This window comes from Terrapene carolina, unplaced genomic scaffold, assembly GCF_002925995.2.
Source record: "Terrapene carolina triunguis isolate 2854851 unplaced genomic scaffold, T_m_triunguis-2.0 Scaffold88, whole genome shotgun sequence".
NCBI lineage: Eukaryota > Metazoa > Chordata > Testudines > Emydidae > Terrapene > Terrapene triunguis.
In genome coordinates, this window is record NW_020664439.1 from 2,046,153 (window position 1) to 2,064,348 (window position 18,196).

Consider the following 18,196-nt stretch of genomic DNA (forward strand, 5'->3'; position numbering starts at 1 on the left):
AGGGGGGTCCTCTGAGCTCTTTAAGTTTGATTACCCTGTAAAGTATTCTCCATACTGATTTTACAGAGATGATTTTTACCTTTTTCTTTAATTAAAAGCCTTCTTTTTTAAGAACCAGATTGATTTCTCCTTGTTTAAGATCCAAGGGGGTTTGGATCTGTATTCACCAGGAGTTGGTGAAAGGAGGGTGGAAGGAAGGAGGGGGGATGGTTAACTTCTCCTTGTTTTAAGATCCAAGGGGGTTTTGGATCTGTGTTCACCAGGGAATTGGTGAAAGGTTTCTCAAGGCTTCCCAGGGAGGGAATTCTTGTGATGGTGGCAGCGGACCAAAGCTAAGCTGGTAGATAAGCTTAGAAGTTTTTATGCAGGCCCCTACATTTGAACCCTAAAGTTCAAAGTGGGGATCCAGCCTTGACAGACGGGGATTCCACAACCACTAGGCAACTTGTTCAAGTACTTCACTACCCTGACAGTTAGAAAGCTTTTCCTAATGTCCAACCTAAACCTCCCTTGCTGCAATTTAAACCCATTGCTTCTTGTCCTATTCTCAGAGATTAAGGAGAACAATTTTCACCTTTCTCCTTGTAACAACCTTTTATGTACTTGAAAACTGTTATCATGTCTACCCTGTCTTCTTTTCTCCGTACTAAACAAACCCATTTTTTTCAAACTTTCCTCACAGATCATGCTTTCTAGACCTTTAATCATTTTTGTTGCTCTCCTCTGGACTTTCTCCAATTTGTCCACATCTTTCCTGAAATATGGTGCACAGAACCTGACACGCTACTCCAATTGAGGCCTTATCAGCATGGAGTAGAGTGGAAGAATTACTTCTCACGTCTTGTCTACAACAGTCCTGCTGATACATTCCAGAAAGATGATTGCTTTTTTTGCAACAGTGTTACACTGTTGACTCATATTTACATTGTGATCCCCTATGACCCCTAGATCCCTTTCCACAGTACTTCTTCCTAGGGAGTCATTGCCCATTTTGTATGTGTGCAATTGATTGTTCCTTCCTTGGTGGAGTACTGTGCAATTGTGTTCTCTATATATTATTATCTCAATCATTTATGAATATATTGAACAGAATTGGACCCATGACCCCACTTGATATGCCCTTCCAGCTTGACTGTGAACCATTGATAACTTGTCTCTGAGAATGGTTTCCAACCAATTATGCACCCACTTTATAGTAGCTCTAGCTGGGCTATATTTCCCTAATTTGTTTGAGGAGATCATGTGAGACAGTATCAAAAGCCTTACTGAAATCAAGATATACCACAGCTACTACTTCCCCCCATCCACAAGGCTTGTTACCCTGTCAAACAAAGCTATTAGGTTAGTTTGACATGATTTGTTCTTGATAAATGCATGCTGACTGTTACTTATCACTTTATATTCTAGGTGTTCGCAAATTGATTGCTTGATTATTTTCTCCATTATTTTTCTGGGTTCTTAAATTGAGCTGACTGATCTGTAAATCCCCAGCTTGTCATTATAGATTGGCACTATATTTGCCTGCTTGCAGGCCTCTGGATTCTCTCTCATCTTGCATGAGTTTTCAAAGATAATAGCCAATGGCTCAGATATCTCCTCAGTCAACACTTGAGTATTCTAAGATGTATTTCATCAGGCCCTGAACACTGATGAAGTTGCACTTGCAGTCACCACTTGCCTGGGAGATGAAGCAGCCTGAACACCTTGACAGGGTGGTTGCTGCAGACAAAGTGGGGGTTGGCTACATGTCAGAGGGTTGAAGGAGTCAAGTCTCTATGGTGGATTAAGGTCATTACAGGCCAGGGGAAGGAGGACATGGGGCAGCTGAGAGAAGAAGAGTGAGATGGGCAGGGAGTAGTGGCTGTGGGGAAGTACCCAACCGGTCCCCCAGCTCGATGTGGAGCTGGGTGCAGAGTGGGGCCATAACTGGCACCTGGGCACCGGTGGGTGAGAGGATTACGTGGCCCAGACCCCTGGCAGAGTGAGGCTGTAGGAGAGGTAGGGCAGGGCGGGACGGGACAGCCGTGTACACTCTGGAAGCAGCGAGGAAAGGGAAGCATAGGCGCTGAGCACAGCTGGGTGGCGCAGGAGGTGACAGGCAGAGAGCCGGGCGCTGCTGGCCTTATGCTCTCTCTCTCGGCTCTGTACTGGCACTAGGGCGGGGCTCGCGGTAGCCGTTGGCATTAGGTCTCCCCAACTGACAGCTCGCGTTCTGTTTGCGACGCGCGCTCCCTCAAGCCGCCGCCATTCTCATCCGGGGCCTACGCGAGTAGGTGGCGCCCTATATCACGTGACGATGCGTGGCCGCGCGACCGCCATCTTGTGGTGTTGGGACTGAGGAATTGCTTCGGCTGTGAGAGATTCTCCGTCCGGGATCGCAGGTAATTAACCCCGCTGGCTCTGGCCGGCTCCGCTGGGCGCCGGGCGGTGTCTGAGCCTTTCTCCTTCCCGCCCGGGACGCGTTCGCCCCGTACACGCGGCCCTGCTGCGGGAACGTGTATAGGCCGCTTTGGAAGCACCGGCCTCGCCTACAGTTACTACCCAGGGAAAGGCCGGGGGCTTGGGATACGGAAGCCAGGGACGCTCGCGGCCTATGAGGAGCCGAGGTTGTTTGGAGTTGGCTTATGGGATATAGGCCTTTCCCGGAGCCTCTGCTTTTGGTCTTTTTCCCCTTGGCTTCCGAGGAGACTCTGGCGGTCTCACCCTGTCCTGTTCCCACCCCCTGGTGGCTCTGAGGGGTGGGGGCTTCGTCCAGATGGCCCCTTGGCAGCGGGTCCTGCTGTGGGTTGGGTGAGTGCTGCTGGACCGGAGCTTGTCAGGCAGCTGCGGGATTTCTCGGATTATCCCGGGCCACCTGCGGTTCCTGCTAATTTCTTTTTTATCCTAACTCCTGTGAACTCTCCTCTCGCACCCCAACGGGACCGTCCCGTGTCCTGAGCGAGCCGTGGGCAGGTTCCGTTCGCACTGAAACCACACTCCCCTGAGCATGTCTGGCCTTGTCATATTGCAGACACTAGGAGAGAAGAGCTGGTTCAGGACTGAGGCCTTCCTCTCAGTGAGCTGGGTGTTAAGGGGAATAATCAGCAGCGTGTGACCATGGAGGCTGTGGCAGGGTGAAGAGCCCATTGATCAGGGTCATGTATATTTGGTATTAATCCAAGACAAGTAGTCTCAATGTCAACAAAACACTCCCAGCACTTTCAAGCATGTATAACTGCAGTTTAAATCAAGACAAGTTTGAGGTCAAGGGGATCAATACAGATTGACATAGTTGGAGTAACCCCCCCCCCGACATTCTCCTATGCCCATTACTTCAACACGTTGGCCTTGTTTTTTGTTGTTACCTTTGCCATTATTTTTGCTGTCTGTATTTTGTTCTCTAAATTTTATATCTGAATTCTGCTTTTGTTGATTTTTTTTTTAATGTAATCATTTTCAGCTCATCACCATTTGCTTTCTTGCTTCAGGAGCTAGCTTGTGCCATTTTTTGAGAAGTGTTTCCTTTTCCACATTTCTATTCGTATTTATTGCCTTCTAACTTTTTATTAAAGATAAACATGTCTTTGAGTAGAATATGTAATAGTTGGACATTATGATAATCTGGCTCTCTTTGACACAAAAACAGTTGTTATAGGAGTCAACCCAAGTTACCCAACTCCAGCTACATGAATAATGTAGCTGGAGTCGACATACCTTAGGTCAACTTATTGTCGTGTCTACACCATACTGGGTCAACAGGAGAAACTTTCCCGTCAACTTATCTTATGCTTCTCGTTCTGGTGAAGTACTAGAGTCAAGGGGAGAGCGACCCCCCAGTGGATCATTGATAGTAGGGTTGGTAGGAGCATTAGTATAGAAAAGGCATTGGTGGTCACTAATTTGTCTAGACTTTGCCTAGCTCAGAGTTAGGGCTTGTCTCCACTTACCGTAGATAGACGCTGTGGTGATCGATCCACTGGGGGTCGCTCTCCCCTTGATTCTGGTACTTCACCAGAACGAGAAGCATAAGATAAGTTGACAGGAGAGTTTCTCCTGTTGACCCAGTATGGTGTAGACATGACAATAAGTTGACCTAAGGTATGTCGACTCCAGCTACATGAATAATGTAGCTGGAGTTGGGTAACTTAGGTTGACTTAGCCCCGTAGTATAGACCTGCCCTTAGCCGATACTGTGGAAATAAGCCTGTGCCCTGTCAGTATGAGCAGGAGAATCCATGGAGGTGCAACAGTGGGAGAACTTTAAAAAAAAAAAAAAAAAAAAAAAAAAGAAAAAAAAATAGCTTAGACACACTGACCCAGTGAGGTAGTTGGTGTCAGAGCTCTTGTGTCACAGAATGGATTCTTCATTGAGCCTGGACAAAATGCAAGATTCTGCTTCCTGGGTAACTGTATTAAATAGGATACGTTACAGTGAAAATTTATAGCAGTCATAGCAAGACTTGACAGCTTGTTGACTCCACTGCTGTCTGAAGACTTAATGTATCTTTTCAGTTCTCTGACAAAGTTGTAAAATATTTGTTAGTGATTTCAGGAGTTGGACAGGGGTCCCATGTCATCTGGGCATGTGGATATGCTTGCACAAAGATTACATCCTCTGTCACCAGGTTTGCTGCAGAGCCTTTTTTGAACTGTTTTCCAGTGTCTCTGTTTTCAGCTAATATAGAATATTTATATTGCATCTTGGTTTACTACTTATCCTTTGAAAATGCATCAAGAGACCCGTGTAACGCATCAATAAAATAATTTCTCAAATATCTTGAACATCCCTTCTTTTCGCCAATAAAATGGTGTCCAGCAAAGGGGCTAAAAGTATGATAAAAAGATTCCTTTTCTCTGTAAAATGTACAATAAATTTAAAGGAAAAATGGCTTGAAAAATCAGCCTTTTCTATGAAAACCTTGTATTGGTCATAGTTAAAAGTAAATACTACTATAACCAAAAAGGTGGTGTAGAGCTCTGTTTTTTTCCATTTTTACTTTGTGTATAGTCAATTTCACTATTTCCCCCTGTATAATCAATCATTTTGCTTTCTGAAAAGTCTCAGATGCCAACTGGGAAATAGAAAAATCTGAGTATACACATTTTTAAAGGATATTTTAAAGCAAAACAATGCTGCTCCTTCCAAAGACTTAATATCTAAAAGGTGCTCTATCAAGAACTGAAATTTTTTAAAGTTAAAAATTAAAACAAATCAAGTTGAATAATGCCTTTCAGATTTATGAATACTTTAAAGAGGCAAATGAAGTTTTCCATTTGGGATGAACTGTAGTATTGAAAGATGACGGGTAACCCACATGCACATTATCCAGGTTGATCTGGGGTGTTGCCTGGATGGACTTTTTGCTAGTCTAAGCTCTGCCAATGATATTTGCAGTGTACTAGAACACAAGGAAAAAGCAGTTTGACTAACTTAAGGTACATCTACACTACAAGCACTGCTACAGATCATCTTATTACAGCAACAAAAGGGATATTTCTCTGTTGCTGTAGTAGATCCATCATATCAAAAAGAACAGGAGTACTTGTGGCACCCTAAAGACTAACAAATTTATTTGAGCATAAGCTTTCGTGGGCTACAGCCCACTTCTTCGATGCATAGAATGGAACATATATTGAGGAGATATATATATATATATATATATATATATATATATATATATATAAAAATACACACACACATACAGAGAGCATGAAAAGGTGGGAGTTGTCTTACCAACTCTGAGAGGCCAATTAAGTAAGAGAAAAAACTTTTGAAGTGATAATCAAGATAGCCCAGTACAGACAGTTTGATAAGAAGTGTGAGAATATTTACATGGGGAGATTGAGCCATTACAAACATTGAATCTATGTGTATGTATATATATCCTCAATATATGTTCCATTCTATGCATCTGAAGAAGTGGGCTCTAGCCCACGAAAGCTTATGCTCAAATAAATTTGTTAGTCTTTAGGGTGCCACAAGTACTCCTGTTCTTTTTGCGGATACAGACTAACATGGCTGCTACTCTGAAACCCATCATTTCAAGAGGCAGTAGCTAGGTCAGTGGAAGAATTCTTCTGACAACCTGGAGACCCCTGATGCAGTATTTTATTTCTTCTTTTTCTTCTTTAATGTGTTGAGGCCTGAAATTCTCCTTAGATTTTCTGCTTGTTTAACATTTGAAATGTCAAAAATATTAAACGTTATTTTCCTTTCTTTTGCTGGAGTTCTCTTTGGAAGTCCAAATAACTGATACAGGACTGTCGTCCCCTCCCCGCCCCCCTCAATTGAAATGTTTCAGAAAGATCTGGTCTCTAAACTTTTCCTTCAAGTAGAGTTAAATAGCTGTTAACAAACAGTCCCATGGTTTTTAAACAGTCTGATTTAAAAATTAATTTTCCTCTCAGTTCAGGATTCTATTCCTTGGCTTTTGTGATGGCATGATGATACTAGCTTTCCAGTACTCCTGTTCGAGGAAATATTGGGATAAATGATACATGAATCTTAAATGTAAAACAATCAGGGGACAAAAAGCTTAAACAAGGATTTTAAAGTTTGCTTTTAGGCTATACTTAAAGGAAATAGGTTGTAACCAAGAAGATTTAGTGGTGATATACATGTGAACAGTGTGCCCTCTTGTGGTTGGCTGCATATTAAAAAGAACGGAGGGTCCTGCTATACTACTTTTCTGTAACTCACTTTTAGTTCCAGTGGTAGTGGCAGGGTGTGAAGATAAAGGATCAGGGTCTCAATCCCAGCTTTACAAATTTGGGTGTCTTTGTTAGTAATTTAGTTTGCAGCAATGGGTTTATTACAGAATGATATCCAGCTATCTTTCTCAAAATACAAAGAAACTTTGTCAAGCTGTTTTTGAATTACAGTTAGCTAAAAATTTCCTGAACATGGAAGCCACTTAGCAGTAACTCCTTAGTTATGGTGATAAGCAGGGAGCCATTATAAGTCCTATGTTCATATTGTTTACACTTTTGCACAGAAAGTATTTTTATATTACTTCACTCAAGTACATCTGAGGGGTTTTTGGAGATTTGAAAGCAAGTGGTAAAAACACTTAAATTACGGATGCTTTTAAAAGAAACTGCCTTATTTTAAAATAACTTTAAATACAGTTTAAATTATTTAAAGTACTTATTTGCAGAAATCCGCCTTAATGTTTGACTTAGCTGCTTATGATGTGAGAGCAGCATTGCAGAAGTCTGGCTATCTTAGATAGTTATATTGCCCCCTTGACTGTAGCATCTGAGAATCTGTCTTTTATTGGAATTATGCTTACAACACCTCTGGGAGGCAGAGAAAGTACCATTATCCCAATTTTACACATGGTGAACTGAGACACAGAGGCTGTGACTTGCTCAAGCTTACACAGGAAGTCTGTGATGATGGAGCAAGGAATTCAGCACTAGGGTAGAGCCTTAACTCTAAAGTAGGCAAAATTTATTTTACTCTTGTGAAATTTTTTTCGTTCATGATTTGATCCTTTCTCCATAGTTGATAAACTTCGTAGGGCAATGTGAACTAGAGGGAACCAAGGACCCCCTCTCCCCCCCCCCCCCCCCGCCCACAGCTCCTAAGATCTGCTTTGCATATGGAGTATGGACAGTTGGGGATCCTGCAGAGCTCTTCAAGGCCATCATGGAGCTTCTGAGGCTTTTTGTTTTAAAAATGCATTACTAAAATTAAGTTAAGATTGCTACAATGTATGTATGCCAAGGAGTGTTATAGTTTAACATACCCTCCCCCCAAGCATTTAAAAATATGGTAATAAACAGTTTAGGAAGGTAGTTAAATATACAAAGATATTCACCATTCAGACAATATTTTCAGTGTGCCTATCTAAAACATCAGATTATATATTCTAAAATCCTTTAAAGGTCATTGTAAATTTGAAATACATTCAGATTTAAAAAATGACTTCAATGTAATTTCAGGTACACTTCTCTGAGTCCCCCTGTCAATTTTTGTTAGTGCTTTACAACCACATAATCCTATTTTCAAAATATTTTTCTCTCCCTGAGCTGTCCCAAAAACCCACACAAACATGCAAAATTCATTATAGCGAACACATTAAATTGACTATGTGGAAAGTGCTGTCAAATGCACCAAGTAAACAGGTGAAACAGGCTATACATAAAAGTAATAAAAATGGAAATCAAGGCTTTTTTCTGCTGTTTAAACATGTTACTTTTTTTTTTTTAAGTAGGCAAAATTTATTTTACTCTTGTGGAATTTTTTTCGTTCATGATTTGATCTTTTAACTCTCTTCTCATGTCATCCAACAGGGAAACGCTTGTGTCATAGAACCAAACCAAAACTTGAAATGCTTCTTAAATCACTGACTGCAAATGAAAATGTCATACATGGTATAGATATGTGGATTCCTCTTTCTCTTGTGTGGTAAATAATATTTGAATGGACTGAGTTTTTTGGTCTACATGTTGAAAGTGACTTTAAATGTGTGGTCGGTATCTGGAAGACAGTGAGCCTCTCTAGGGAGGGTAAATCAAGACAACATAAGAATTCTATTATATTGGGAGTTTAGATGGGTTTTCTGCCTCATGGTAGAATGGGGAGAGTGTGTGGAGATGTTGTTTCTGGACTGCTTGAAGACTAAAGTGATACGTTCTGGTCTCATGACCCACTTACAGGTGGGTAGTTGGAATGGGATAAGGTTGAGCTTCTGGTTTACATGTGAGATGTAAGAGGTAAGATGTTAGTGTTACTGGCTAGTAATCGGTGGTTGAGCCATTGTCTTAGCCATATGTGGAGAGTTTGTAGCACATATTGGAAACTGATGTAAGATGAGAGGATACAAAAGGTTTCTTATTTATAGGTGGAGACTGAACAGGGATATAGGACATAGTTAAGCTCCTCTTATCTTCCACTGTGCCCCCCCCCCCCCCCCAAATATGCAGCTTACAGCTACATACTTAAGAAATAATGGGCTTGATTCGGTGCTCTACAACACACACAAAGCAAGTGAGTGTAACTACCCTCCTCTTCTGCTCCAGGCAGGAAAGATTTCTCCATGAATCCCTATGCTATAGAGTAGATGATTGACCCAGGAGGTGGTGGTGATATGCTCCTACATATGTTGTATAGTATGTATATATACATGCATAGGCGCTGACTCCGTGGGTGCTGTGGGGCTGGAGCACCCACAGGGAAAAATTAGCAGGTGCTCTGCACCCACTGGCAGCCAAGCTCCCCCCACCTCGCTGCCTCCTCCCCCGAGCGCACCATGTCCCTACTCCTCCCCCTCCCAGCGCTTCCTGCCACCGCCTAACTGCTGTTTGGCGGCACTTAGGACTTTCTGGGAGGGAGAGAGAGGAGTGGGGTTGCGGCGCGCTTGGGGGAGGAGGCGGTAAAGAGGTGGGGGAGGGACTTGGGGGAAGGGGGTGGAATTGGGGCGGGATGAGGGTGGTGCAGGGGCGGGACGGGGGAGGGGGGTTGAGCACCCATGGGGCAGAGGAGAAGCCGGTGCCTATGTATACATGGTAGCAACCTTTATTTAAAGCTAACTTTTTTGTCAGTTGGTTAAAGCAGACTGCCCTGTTACTAGCCTGTCACACCAACATCTTGTCTCTTACCCTCTCATATGACAGCTATACTGGCATGTTTCAGAGCAGCTCCTTTGTGAAAAGAAGACTTTGTAGTAGATTCTATGTGGGAGAGTTCTTGAAGTACCTTTCCAATGAAAATCTAGAAATGCTTTATCACTCTGAAATATCCATTTTCTGAAGATTTTATGTTTACTACCTGAGGGCATGGAAAATCTTGCAAAGTGGGGAAAACATAATTGAGAATCATAAAACATGCTATAGCTATATGAGGCCTACAGAGGTCTGGTTAGGTAAATTAATGTGAAAATGATTGTTCATTCCAGGAATCCTTTTATTTGTGTGCCTTGACTTCGTATGTTTTGAAATGTTATACATACGTTCTGCTGGATTTGAATGTGTTTTGTAGCAGTTACAGCACCATGTGATAGCTGGAAGGGAGGCACTATATAGGTTCTACCTCTGGAACAGATAGTGGCAGTGTATCGCTTCCCGGCTCTCCGAGCTCTGGTCAAGTGAAAAATTCTCTAATTAGATAGGATGGCTTAGGTCATGTCTAAACTAGCACTTAAGTTGGCAAAACTTTTGTTGCTCAGCGGTGTGAAAAAAAACACCTCTGAACGACACAAGTTTTGCCGGCATAAGCATTTGTGTGCACAGTGCTGCGTTGGCAGGAGCTGCCACTCGTTGAGTTGGTTTTATTACGTTGATGGGAGAGCTCTATCCATCGGCATAAGGCAGCTATATGAGCACTCTCACAGCAGCACAACTGTATCGGTACAGCTGTGATGCTGTAAGCTTGTAAGTATAGACATGGCCTTAGTTTGCAGTGTGCTGACTGTGTGACTTGGCATCATAATATGTGGCATGTTAGTGGAACTGCTGGGGAAGAGCACTGCTCTGGTACAGAGCAAGAAACATTTACCAGCCACCTGCTAGCCAGAGACTCATATGAAAGGTTTTTTTTTGTGTGTGTGTTGGACACTAGTAAGGCCTAAAGGCATCATTTTGGTGAGAAACTCAGTTTCTACTTCAGCCAGTAGGGAAGGGTGCTGTCCCTAGATCGGGGTGGGCATACTTTTTGGACCGAGGGCCACATCTGGCTGGGGAAATTGTATGCAGGGCCGGGGCAGGGGGCTGGGGTGCACAGGGGTGCAGGGTGCAGGCAGGGGGCTTAGGGCAGGGAGTTGGGGGGCTGTCAGGGGGCAGGGGTGAGGATAGGCGTTGGGGCAGTTGGGACAGGGAGCAGGGGGGTTAGATAGGGGGCGGGGGTCCCGGGAGGGGGCTGTCAGGGGACAAGGAGCAGGGGGTGTTGGATGGGTTGGAGGTTCTGAGGGGGGCAGTCAGGGGGCAGGGAGTGGGAGGGGGCAGATAGTGGGCGGGGGCCAGGCTGTTTCGGGAGACACAGCCTTCCCTACCCTGCCCTCCATGCAGTTGTGAAACCCCGATGTGGCCCTCGGGCCAAAAAGTTTGCCCACCCCTGGTGTAGAGAGATGTATGTTTTAAGTCTCCTGGGTAAACACTGAATTGCTTGAAAAGGGAGAGTTATTTGTTTTTTCTCTCGTGTTCACATGTTCATGATGATATTTCAGCATGTGTTGGAAAAATGGCTGAGGGTGAGAGAGAGTATTGCTTGGCTCTTCTCCAGAGTTCAGGTCTCCCAAAGTTTAAAACATGTAGCAGCCCTAAAGGTGTAAATTACAATCAGAAGAGCTTTGAAGTGGGCAATGATGACTTCCCTAAAATTACAAATTTTGTTGAGCTTGTCGCTTAGAATGTGAACTTCTGTTCTGCATTTTGTCTACTTTGATTTTGCTTTATACTACCCATGGGGGATGCCACAAGAAGGCAATCAGAACTTGGACAAGATGCCACTAGTAAGGATATGATTTATTCATCGAGGTCACGGATTCCGTGACTTTAACAGGCCTCCATGACTTCTTTGGGTTCAGCCCACACTGCAGCAGCAGGGGTTGGAGCGGTCTCATCTTCACCCCCTCGTGACAGCAGTGGGGTCTGGAGCTATCCCATGGTTTCACACACCCCCCCACCCCTGTGGCTGCAGCTGTCCCATTCCCCATACCCCAGTGGGGGCTGGAGCTGTCCCGCTTCTCCCCCCTCCCCTCACCCCCAGTGGCTGCGGTGTGGGCTGGAGCTGTCCCGTCCCGCGTGGCGGTCAGTGTCTCCCCCTCCCATTGATTAGTAAAACTCAGACAGGTGGCGGGCTTCTGTGAATTTTTGTTTGTTGCCTGCGACCTGTCTGTGAGTTTTTAATAAACATAACCATGACAAAATCTTAACCTTAGCCATTACCCTCAAAACTTCATGGCAGACTATCATGGATGAAAACAGCCTTGTTTAGCCGTTTCTGAGAATCATGGTGGGGAAAACTATGTTTTGCCCATGTTTAAAAAAGATCTTACAGCCATTTAAGTGAGAAGCTCAGGTGTCTCCATTTGGAGAAAGGGCTTAACATTTGATAGGGGGCTTGCCGTGGTGTCAGGGATGTGTCTTCTGTCTGTGTGAAAATTTACCCAAATTGGTCCACACTGAGGGGAGAAAATAGGAACAGGGAGTATGAGCAGAAGGGGACTGGCTGGGGTGGGTGGGACAAAGCAGAAGAGTCTGTAACTACTAGAGGGCACTCTATACGGAACCTGGAATTGAACCTATTATTCCCAACTCTCGACATTCTGTTGCTGTCTAGCAAATAGCCTGTGAGACACGTGTCATCTCCCTTCTAGGGCATGTCCACATAGAAAATAGTAGCAGCCTTCTCCTGCTACCAGATACTCCCTTCACTCAAGAGGGAGAGGAATGGGCTGTGGATCTGAAGATGATGACCCATATGCGGATTATTATGGTTCCACATGATGGCACTTTTGTTTTTTCAATGTAAGTTTTAAAAAACTTAGGAAATTACATTAACTGTAGGAAGTAGAAGAATGGTCTTCTCGTTAAGGCATTTGAATGCTGTCTTGGAGAATTGGATTTTATCCCTTTCTGTGCCACAGAGTTCCTATGTGATGTTGCGCAGGTCACATAAACCAAAATTTCCACAGGCGACCACTGTGTGATGCTGATTTTCTGGATAACCAGCTTGAGACACTTGTTGTCTGATGTGCAGAATACTCCCAACTATAAGGTCGGTGGGAGCTGGCCTCTGAACATAAAATGTGCTTATCCCTTCTTAGCCACATGGCAGCCTGCGTGTACATCATTGCCTTTGCTCACCTCCACCTTCTCTGCCTACAGATGTGGCTCTAGAGAGTTTACTCACTCCCCACGGCATGCTATGGACCTTATGCTGACTGTCCTTCCCCCCCCCCCCCCAGGTGCTCTCTTACCTACACAGACCTGTTGCAGGTCTGTCCACCACTGGAGGAATCCCCTTCCTCCCATCCTCCATGGACAGGCGATCATACAGACACATCCCTTGCAGAATGGGGAGCGCACATGGGAGAGCGCATGATGTAAGTGGCATGGACCCCTCAGGAATCCAGATGCACATCAATATTCTGGAACTCCGGACAGTACGGAGAATGTGTCAAGCATTTCTTCCATCTGTTGGCTCCCATCATGTTCTCATCGTGTCGGACAACACCACCACCATTTACTACATCCAAAAACAAGGGGACACTAGGTTGATTGCTGTGTGTGCTGAGGCGGCCAATCTATGGGATTGGTACGTTGCCCACAAGATCCTGTTGTTGGCAGCCTATCTTCTGGATACTCAGAATGTGATTGCAGACTCTCTCAGCAGAAGATTAGTGGTCAATCACAAGTGGGAACTCCACAACACTGTAGTAAGTGACATTTTGAACCCATGGGGGACTCCAACCAGAGACCTCTCTGCCTTCCACTCCAGCAACAAATGCAGCACATACTGCTCTAGAGCAGTGGTTTTCAAACCTTTTTTTTCTGGCAACCCAGTTGAAGAAAATTGTTGTTGCCTGCGACCCAACAGAGCTGGGGCAGAGGGTTAGGGTGCGGGAGTGAGGACTGCGTGGTGGGGATGGGAATGAGGGGTTCAGGGTGTGGGAGGGGGCTCTGGGCGGGAGCATGGGGTTGGGATGTGGGAGGGGGTCAGGGCTGTGGGCTGGGGGTGCAGGGTCTGAGGTGGGGATGGGGATGAGGGGGTTGGGGTGCAGGAAGGGACTCCAGGTTTGGGGGAGGGCTCAGGGCTGGGGTAGGGGATGGGGGTGCGGGCTTACCTCCGGCAGCTCCTGGTCAGGAGCATAGCTAGGGTGCAGAGGCAGGTTTCCTGCCTGTCCTGGCACCGCGGACTGCACTGTGCCCCAGAAGTGGCCAGCAGCAGGTCCGGCTCCTGGGTGAAGATGCGTGGCTCTTGCTCACAGGCACCATCACCCCCAGCTCCCATTGGCTGGGAACCGGCCAATGGGAGTGTGGAGCCGGTGCTTGGGGCGGGGGCAGCACACGGAGCCCCATGGGCACCCCCCGCGCCTAGGAGCCAGACCTGTTGCTGGCCGCTTCCGGGTAGAGGCTACTAGTTTTACTACTAGTTTTACTTCTGGGTGCTGAGCAAGTTGACCCAGGGCCTTGCATTCCACAACCCGAACTTTGAAAACCACTGCTCTAGAGGATATCGGTATCCACTCCCAAGGTGATGCTCTCATACTTTGCTGGTCGAACCAGAGCAACTATGCCTTCCCCCTTCTACCACTCCTGCCAGTAGTCCACAAGATCAGGCAGGAATGAGCCACAGTCATTCGGAGTGCCTCATTCTGGCCAAGACAGTTCTGGTTTATCAACTTACTCTGCATGTTAGCCTGTCCCCCACTTCCCATCCTCATTTTCCCCAAGCTGCAAACACAATAGCACAGACATCCCAATCTGTAGATGCTTCACCTCAGTGTATGGTATTTGGATGGGCATCTTCTCTAGAGTGGGAATGTTTATCTGAAGTGCAAGACATCCTCTCGAGCAGCAGGAAAGAGTCCTCTAGGCGTTCCTGCTGGGTCAAGTGGAAACGCTTTGCCTCCTGGACCCAACAGAAAGGGCTTTCCCCAGAGGAAGTGGAGATTCCTTTTCTTTTGGATTACCTCCTGTTCTTGAAGATGTCAGGGCTCACCCTCAACTTTCTCAAGGTCTACATAGTGGTAGTCAGTGCCTTCCATCCCCCTGTGGAAGGACACTCTGTATTTACACATCCATTGACTACTAGGTTTTGGAAAGGTCTCCTCAGAACTTTCCTACCCAGTGGGACCTCAGCTTCATTCTTGTGGCACTAATGAAACAGCCCCTTGAACTGCTGGCTTCATGCTCTATGTCCCTCTTTTCCATGCAAGTCACCTTCCTTGTGGCTATCACTTCAACGAAAAAGGTAGGTGAACTTGGGGTCATGATGGCAGACCCCCCTTTCACCACTTTCCATAAGGACACAGTCTCTCTGTGGCTACATCCCAAGTTTCTACCAAAGGTCATAGCCCAGTTTAATCTCAACCAACCCATACACTTTACCTGCTTTCTTTCCAAAGCCTCTCACGTCGGCAGAGGAACGATGACTTTTGGTCCCTTGACGCCTGCCAGGCCTTGGCCTTCTACCTGCAGAGGAGAAAACCTATCAGGAGGTCTCCTAGATTGTTTATCACGATAGCTGAGAGAGTTAAGGGGCAAGCAGTCTCCACACAAAGAATCTCCAAGTGGATGTTTGGGTGCATTACAATCTATCAGTTGTTTGGGCAGTCTTCACCCCTTGGGGTGAGAGCCTATTGCACGTGAGCCCAGGCGCGAACTATAGCCACCCTCCATGATGAACCACTTCAAGACACATGTAGGGCGGTCACGTGGAGTTCAGTACATACCTTCACTGCACGTTATGCCTTGGTGCAGAACTCTGCAATGGATGCCTCATTCGGTGTGGCTGTCCTCCACACAACCATTCTATCCTCATCCTTGCACCTTCTTCCCAATTAGGTACTGCTTGTTAATCACCCTCAGTGGACTAAAGTAGGAACCATCACTCAGAGAAGAGGAGGACATTACTTATCTGTAACTGGAGGTTCTTTGAGATGTGTGGTCCCTATCTGTATTTCAGTTCCCATCCTCCTCCTCCTTCTGTGGATCTGTTCAGTTTGCGATGGAGAAGGAATTGGAGATGCGGTCTATCCGCCCTGCCCTTTATTACCTCAGATGAAACCATTAGATGAGGCAAGGACATATGTGCGGACCAAAAGACACTACGATTTTCTGCTCCTGGAACACATGGCATGCATGTGTAAACCCTCAGATAGGGACCACACGTCTTGAAGAACCACCAGTTACAGGTACATAATCTCCTCTTTTTTTTGCAATTGTAAGTAATAGAAAATTTTAAATGAAATATCCTGGCACTTGCCCAGGAAATCTTGCTATTTGCCATGGATAAGTAACTGGATTTTTCAAGCTCTGTAATTTATTGTAACTTATGAATTGTATAGCTGTGACTTCATTAATCAAACTTTTTCTTCTGCGGAGGAAAGCAGTAGTGGTTCCTAAGTAGGTATTTGCTGGTGTGTTCAGGTGTGTCTTATTGCTCATTGATATCAAAAGAGACTGTACAAATTGCCTTGTTTCTTCCTCTGCCCATGATCAAATTAGGGGTGCTGCAAGTGGTATCTGGGACCAAATATCCTATTATCTAAAATAATTGTATCTCAGATTGAATTGCATTATAGAGCTTAGATTCACTAGTGGAACCCACTTAATCCGTTACCTCTTTTAGCATTTCTTATTGCTGGGATGTCCAGCTGCAGTCTGCTTTTGTGTATTGAGGACATGTTAACCTTATGAAGAAATAAATTACTCCCTTGTCTTCATGATATTCTTCATTTGTGTTTTGTTTTGTGTTTGTTTGTTTGTTTATTTATTTTTAGGTTAACACTTTTAAAGAAGAGTAGAAAAGAAGAAAATGGCAGCAGAAACTCAGACACTTAACTTTGGGCCTGAATGGTGAGTCTTTTCTGTTTTGTCAGAGTTTGGGACCTTGTTCTGAAAACTAGGAAGGCTTCATGGACATGTATATTTGGGAGGAGGGAGAGGCTGAATGGGTTATAAAACTGAATTGGATACAGTGTCTGTTAATCACTTACTCAAATCTAGTTCTGGTCTATAGTGACTAAAAGTAATCTTCATCATATGACTGCTTAGTGCTCTGTGTGAAAGGAATTGGAGGTTTCATGTCATTGTAATAACTAACACATACACATCAGACTCTCCAGAATGTCCAAGGAATGAACAAGAAAGGTGAAGAACTATCTTGATGCTTGAGATGGTTGATCCTTGTATATGAGGCATATTGGTGAGGAAACTAGTACTTACACTACCCATGATGGACTTTTTCTACAGATACATAAGCCTTTTGTTTTCAGTTTTGAAAATAAAAACTTGTAAGGTGGAGTGTGTCTGAGAAATTTGTACCCCTTTTCCCTCCCACCACATTCACAGTATTTATTCATAAGAAAAAATACCCATGTTAAGAGTGGGCTTCCATGCATGTATTGTTGGAATGTTGCATCATCTTGCAGTGATTGTTTGAGAGTCTTATTACAATACCCATCCAATGTGCTTTGTCCTTGACCTGATAAAGACTGTTCTAGAGGTGTGATGGTAGTTCAGTATTTGCCCCTCTTGCTTATTCAGTCTTGACCTCTCTGCTGAGACCGTGCACAAAGATATCAATTGATGTTGCTTCAAAAGAGCTAGCATGATCCTTGGATGGATAAATTATTGGGGGGAGGGGCCATATTTTAAAAAGGATGTAGAACAATTGGAGAGGGTTCAGGAAAGAACTACAGGATGATTTGTTTGGAAAATGTCTTATAATGAGACACTTAAGCTTAATCTCAATCTATTCAGTTAACTGAAAAGTAGGTTGAGAGGTTGACTTGATCACTGAGTGTACCTATACAGGGAGAAAATATACTACATGGTTGTTTAATCTAGCAGTCCAGTCATAACTAGAGCCACAGTGGTAGGAAGCCAAAGCTAGAAAAGTAAGGCACAAATTATTAATGGTGAGGGTAATTAAACATTGAAACAGTTTACGAAGGGATGTGGCAGATTATCCCTCCATCACTTGAAGTCTTAAATGAAGACTGGATGTCTTTTTAATGGAGGTCATTGTCTCAGTCCCACTTCTTTGTGGGGTGGTGTCCACGTCAGGAAAATCATCATACTAATTATTCTTGTTTGTGATCTTAGAAGAGGTTCCAAGAAATGTACAGCTCTTGCACACCTAAAGATAGTTCTTCTGATTTAGGGAGCAGACACAATTTGCAGACATGTTTGAAAGCAGTAATCTAAAAATGTGTTTAAAATACTAAAATTGTCTAATGTTTGCAGGACATTTTATAAAGCTTAAAATTGTTTATTTTGGTATTGTTTTAGACTAAGAGGTAAAGTACGGCTTCCAAGAAAGGTAATCCATGGGGTGTAGAAAAGTAATTGTGAAACCATGCCATCTTCTAATGCTTTGGTGGATAGTGTTTCCTGATGTGCTTGTAGGGAGAAATTTAATTATACATCAGCAGAGTGTTGTTGTTATGCTGGTGCCATTGTGTGGTAAGCAGGGTTTCTTTTAAAAAACAAAACAAAACAAAAAACCTAGTCCTGGGATTTTTTCCTCTACTGCTATAGGGTA

At 44.4% G+C, this 18,196-nt stretch overlaps 1 protein-coding gene across 1 annotated transcript in view; it reads left to right on the top strand.

Annotated features, from left to right (window-relative positions):
* Positions 1–2,299: 2,299 nt before the first annotated feature.
* The window catches only part of GIGYF2 (GRB10 interacting GYF protein 2), a 162,584-nt gene continuing 146,687 nt past the window's right edge, over positions 2,300–18,196 (top strand). Inside the window, exons 1-2 of the mRNA XM_026649890.2 lie at positions 2,300–2,381; positions 16,431–16,506. Coding sequence (XP_026505675.1) covers positions 16,466–16,506 — 41 coding nt within the window. The 5' untranslated portion in view covers positions 2,300–2,381; positions 16,431–16,465. The remainder of the gene's footprint in view (positions 2,382–16,430; positions 16,507–18,196) is intronic.